The 6,477-nt window shown below is 36.2% G+C and overlaps 1 protein-coding gene across 1 annotated transcript in view; it reads left to right on the top strand.

Moving 5' to 3' along the window:
* Positions 1-1,991: 1,991 nt before the first annotated feature.
* COL10A1 (collagen type X alpha 1 chain) overlaps positions 1,992-6,477 on the top strand; it is a 6,918-nt gene continuing 2,432 nt past the window's right edge. Inside the window, exon 1 of the mRNA XM_004702012.1 lies at positions 1,992-2,145. Coding sequence (XP_004702069.1) covers positions 1,992-2,145 — 154 coding nt within the window. The remainder of the gene's footprint in view (positions 2,146-6,477) is intronic.

Raw genomic sequence — 6,477 nt, 5'->3', positions numbered from 1 at the left:
ATATGGAAGCCAATAAGACACTATCCCTAGGGAGGTAGTGAGAAGAATTATACATTTTGTTAAGTTGTTATGCAGGGCTTTCTTTAAAACACACAAACATTTTCTGCAGGAGAGAGAAAAGGGGAAAAAAATCCCCAGCCTCTGTTTTGTTATACAGGCCATCCAATTATTTTAGTTGCCGATCAATCTTGGATTAATATTACCTTGGTTCTGCAGAAGTACAATGATGTATATATGCTGTGTATGGAATTTGTCTGCCGACCTACTTCACCTGTACAATCTCATTGATTTATATCCCAAGTGATGACATTTAACAAGATAAGAAATCAGGGCTCTGAATTTCCTGTCTTCTTAGCGTCTTTAGGACCCTGGCATTGTCTCTTCACCTTGTTATGGAGAACACTTACCACTGCGAGTGACAATGATAATGTTTGCTTTAATCTCTGAGAAAATAAAGTATTTATAATTGGGGTGACTCATGATCTCTGAAGGAAATTACACGGTTAGCCAATGATACTTTAAAGCTGAACCCAACTTTACTTAAGTAAACATAATATGGCATTTTCTAGGTTAAGAGATTTTGCAAATTCCTTGCAGCTCTAAAGCAGAGTATAAAGTTAAGCAACAAAGTGGGGAAATGTGGTATTGTGAATAAAGAATTACAGTTCTTCAGGGTAACTGCATTGCTGTTACTATTATCAAATGCACAGGGGTCTTGTCACTGAAAAATTCAAATACTTAGGACACAAACCTTTGAATTATTGAATAGGATATATCACACATTTCTGTTTCTTTTAATACCTTCTGAGGGCTTACAACTAAAACCCTGTAATATGAAGACCCAAATCTTCACCATTTTTCTTCTTTCTCTCAAGCTTAAAGTTAAGCAAAAATGATCAGCAATTTCCATAATATTTAGGGATGTTAGTGGATATATTGATGGCTCTTTATGCGAACTAAAATTTTTGGATGATGGATTAAATAACCAGTCTGCCAATAAATTCTCATCCTACATTTATATACACCACCGAATATTTTCAACCTAATAACACAAGATGATGTTTTTCAAAACGAAAAAGGAGTACTATTGTTCCATCAGGAACCAACCCAAGCATTTGAGTAATACTTCTAAAAATAAAAACAGAGAAAAAGATGGTGCAGGGTTAAAACTATTAATGTACATTTAAAATAGTCTATTTTTCAATAAGAAAACAAGGGAAAGAAGAGGCCAGGCTGATCTTGTACGCCTGCCCAATAGAACTTTCCACCACAATTAGTGCTTCCCACCTCTGAGGGGAGGAGCATCAGCTCAGGGCAGTCTCATGCATAAGGGACAGCAGTATAAATATCCCCAGGCAGCTCCGGACCAGGCATCTTCTTCTGCACTGGTCACCTGGGCACAGGAGGCCTCAGAAAGCTGGCTGCTTAAGCGACCATCTCCAGGAATCCAAGCACCAGGTAAGTCTATGGCTTGCTGCTCACTGGTCATATGTTCTCTTAGTTGGTCACAAGCTTCAATAAATTTACGACTTCTTTTTGTAATTTAAAATAATTGATTTCTATAAAATGTAATTAGAGGGTTTATTTTGTATTCATTTCTAGAAAATACTCTTAATATAAACCTATTTGCTAGGACATGCCCTGATCTTCAGTGTATTTCGAAACTATTGGCAATTTCAGTCTATGTCAGAAATCCTGAACTATTTAATACAGATAGTCAATGATGGTTCCTGAGTTTCTGTTTTAGGAGCCACTTCATTTTTACTGGATTATTTAAAATTGACTCCCCCAAACAACAGGACATATATTCACATGACTAGAAAGATTTTAAATTTCAGTGTATGGACTATATTACAAATAGATAGACGAGGGTGAAAAAAAGTACACACGTGTGTAAGGAATTTATCTATGTGACATTAGAAGGATGAACAGGTCAGTAACAAAGCTATGTAAAATGATGCCTTTCTGTTTTTCAGAACCTATTTGAGAATATGCTGCCAAAAACAGCTTTTCTGCTGCTGATGTGCTTGAACTCAGTTCATGGAGGGTTTTATGCTGAACGATACCAAACGCCCACAGGCATAAAAGGCCCAGGATCCCACACCAAAACACAATTCTTCATTCCCTACGCCATAAAGAGTAAAGGTAAACGGAACGGATAATGTTGTTCTATTGACTGATTGTTTTCCTATACCGTCGAATGATCTCTTTCATAAGCTCTTAACTCTATTTGGTTTTAGACTTTTTCTAAATTTCTAAATGATTTAAAATATTTCTAAATAAAGCTCCTGAGTTAGCTCAAACAGAATAATTGTGGTGAGCAGGTCTATTGCAGAAGAGAGTATGTCTCTTGCACAATAAATTCTATGAGAAAAACAGTATTAAGGATTTTCATGTGTGGACATTTCCTCTTTCAAATGATGCCTTTTTACAAAGAACTACCTATAACCTAGTAATATGAACCCAAATTAAATCAAGTTTGAAATGTTTTAACTAAAAGAATCGCGTGCATATAATGTAGCAAGTTTGTATAGCTGAACACTTACAGATTTACTTTTGAAATCTATTCAACTACCCCACAAGTTTACAAAGTTTTATCATATAAAGCCTACCATCCTCAAATACGTTTGAGGCAACTGAAGTAGGTATTCTCATAATTATGTATACATAATTACACAGCTTAAAGTGCATGGACTTAACTGCCAATACTAGCATGTATATAAAAAATGGGTAGGTTATTTATCATTTCTATGTCTTATTCCTTCTCTTATTTGTAAAACAAAGAACAGCTACCTGAGATGGCTGGTATAAGTTAATAGCTATGAAAGTGTTTACATGCTATTAATTACTACTACTCTTGTTATGACTATTTCTACTATTACTTTTATTTCTATTTCTGGTGATGTAGCTTTAGGTAATTTCTTATTTTCTTCCCAAATCTACTCCTCATCTGTCCAGCTTTGTCAATTACTGGAGAGAATACTGGGAATAACTTATGTACGCGTCTAATAGAGTTGCAAAGGAGAGTGATCACTAGGTCTCATATTCACTAATTCCCTTTAATAACATCTGGCCTAATTCAACCCCGATTGAATTGAATAATCTAAATTTATCAGGGGACTATATACTATATACTATAGCTTCTATATACTATATACTATATATATAGCTTCTCTATAGTATATGGTTTTTCCTTATAGTTATATTTTATCCTCTAAATATAGCTAAAGATATCTGTCATAATTAAATGATTGGGAACAACTATTTTCAATATATTAAGCTTATGGAGCTGTCTTTTTAAGGAGAAGGATATACATTTAAATATTTCATAAAAAGTAGCTTAATATTGAAAAGTGAATTCACAGCAAAACACAGACTTTTTGCATGTCTCACAAGAAGAGAAAGACAGAAGTTTAGAAAACACAGTTACAAAGACTAGCAACCCAGCTACTTTATTTAAAACAACAAATGCAATTTGACAGGTCCAATGAACAACCTTGGATTCAATCGTCTCTAGATCAAAGACCAAACCCATTAGTGTTAGTGGAGCCTAGCAGAAGGTGATCTTATAAGACAGAATAGAACTGCCCCACAGGGTTTCAGAGGCAGGCCATTTTTATGCAAGCGGATTCCAGTATCCATTTCCCACGGGGGCTAGTGGGTTTGAACTCCTGAGTGTTTAGTTAGGAGCTGAGTGCTTTACCGACTGCACTATCATGGTTCCTCCAATGCTATCTATAATGGCAAATTCAGATTTTTGTATAGCTTGCCAGTCACAGTGAACAGTCTTCATTAAAAATAAAATGCACCACTTTAACATGCTACTTCATCATGGCCAATTTTGCAGAATAAAAATTTCTTATCTTGCTAACAAACGCTAAGGTTTAGAAGCTTCCTGTTAGCTATTAACATTTTAAATAATAATTAAATCAATTTAGACTCTACTTGAATATGCAAGATGGAAACTCAATAGATCAAATCTATTGTCGTCTGGAGGCAGGCCCTCCCACACGCGCCGTAGAGAGGGCAGAAGCAGAAGAACTGCCATCATGCCCTTTCTGACTCGCGGAGACTCTATTCAGGGTGTCCAAGGGGGTGGAGAATCTTTACAAGTCCCACCAGCCTCATTTTTCTCTAGAGGAACAGCTGGTGGGTTTGAAGTACCAACCTTAGAGTTATCAGCCCAACATTTACCCGATAGTGCCAAAGATAAAAGGCCATGGTTTATAGAAGTAAACCATTAAGATGGTGAAATACAAACAGAGGCTTTAACTAATTGCCAGGCAAATCTATTCAACACAGAGGATAAGACTCGTTTTTCATCTGTGTTTTAACATTTATACTGACTGTCGTATGAACAAGATCTTTATAATATGACTGATGTAAGCACCAATCTATCATCGTTTGCATGTTATAAAATGGACTACTTTGTCCAAAATATGAATAAGTCATTCATTTATTCATCTATTCTATTTGTAATATTTCAGAATGCAGTTTATATCCGTGCGCACGAATGACAGTTAACAAGATATCTGTTAACAGTTGAACGTACATGTCTTCATAGTCCTCTTTCTGGTGCCGTTTTCTAAAAATCCCTAGGTAAATAAGTACCACACACACTTAAATATTTGTAAGTTAAAATACTATTCCGGTTAGTATAAATATGAAGGTATCTCAGTACACAACAGTAACTTTCCCATTTCAGTAGATGTATTTTAATGACTCTGTTCTGCATTTTGCATTTCCCAACCAATGCTTTCAATCTGAGCAACAGCTCTCCCCAAGACAATAACATTCGTAACTAATATTAGCTAACTTCTGTTTTTTGTTTTGTTTTTAATACAATACTGTACCTGCAACTAGTAGTTAAATGGAACTATACCCACAAAATATGTGTTTACAAAGGCAATGTTCAATTTATTTCATATTAATTCCCATTTAGTCTTCATTTTGGCCTTTAAAACCATTGAAGATTGAAACAGTGCATGAGTACATTGATCATCTTTTTAATATGTGGTTCCGAAATCATCACTATGAGTCGGCCTTAGGTTTGGACCATACTACTCACCTGCAGGATTTTACAAAATCCATCATCACTATGGGGCATTTTCTGACAGTATAAAAATCTAAATAGTAAAAGCAGGACTTACAACTTTGTTTCTGAAAACTTAACTAAACTGGACACAATTCTAATATAAATTCTTCAAGTGATATTTAAAGTAGTGTAATTTTACTTTCATCTTTGCTAGCATTTTAAGAATTATTTTGCAAAATATAGAATATTTTATGCAGACGTTTACTGCCAAAAGTCTTTGTAATGGTAACATCGCCTCAATGATACATCCTAAAGCCTGCAGTGTCCTGGGACAGTCCACCTCTGAAAGACCAGCAGAACCCTGGCAAGTTTCCCAGGCACTGCTCACAGAGCCCTGGGCGGAAACTCCTACCATTGGTGCTTCACTCACACTTGTGACCCGGAGCACTTTTCCTTTTATTACAATTTCTAATTCCCTAAGTAATCACCATTCAAATTCTGTAATGGTGATTATAGAGGCACGGGTGTTTGAGGGGTGGAATTCTGACCGTTGGTTTGTCGTTGGGGGCTTATGGGCAGCTGTGCTACTGAACGCATTTCAGTGGAGCCTCCAGAGTCCAGGGGACAGGTAAGAAAGTCCTGGGGAATCTCCTTCCAGCACTCAGCCAAGGAAACCACGAGAAACACCAAGATCTGGTGCGATTGTGCACGTGTTCCGATGAGTTTGGGCTGATTAGATAACAACAATATTAAGTTCCAATATAAATGGAGAATCAACCTAAATCGATACTGTGTTCAGCATGCCTATGGCCAGTATAACTTAGAATTAACTCTATTTTTCATTTTGATTTATGGATAGATTTTGCAAGGGACAATTATTATAGCTCTTCAGCGTTTCCCCATTTATTCTACACTCGCCTTTTCTGTTAAATACTTCTTCTTCCTCTTCTTTCCTTTCCTTTCTAGAGGATACTTTTCCCAAAGCAAATGTGATAAACTTACCTTCACTACACTTTTGTTCTAGACAAATCCTTCAATCCCAGCATCTTCTCCCTCACTACTATTGAGTTGATTCTGACTCATAGCAACCCAATAGGTCAGGGTAGATTGGCTCCTGTTGGTTTTTGAGAGTGTAACTCTTTACAGGAGTGGAAACCCTCATCTTTCTCCCATAGAGTGGCTGGTGGTTTAGAACTGCTGACCTTGCAGTTAGTAGCCCAACAGGTAACTAACTCACTACACCATGAGGGCTCATCGTTTACATCATTAGAGCATAATAAAAGTATGAGGGGACTTCAAAAGGCACATGGAACAATTGAATTAAAAGATGAAGGAATTTTTTTTCTACAAATATTTTGAAGCTCCTTATATTACAGTGGCCAGGTCTTACAAAACTTTATCTGTGTTTATGCTTCTCATATTGTGTGTGTATATATATATAA

The sequence above is a fragment of the Echinops telfairi genome, unplaced genomic scaffold (assembly GCF_000313985.2).
Source record: "Echinops telfairi isolate 266 unplaced genomic scaffold, ASM31398v2 ScPeMD7_3533;HRSCAF=4204_0, whole genome shotgun sequence".
NCBI lineage: Eukaryota > Metazoa > Chordata > Mammalia > Afrosoricida > Tenrecidae > Echinops > Echinops telfairi.
The sequence above is the reverse complement of the archived record's forward strand: the minus strand, read 5'-3'. Positions and strand labels throughout refer to the sequence as shown.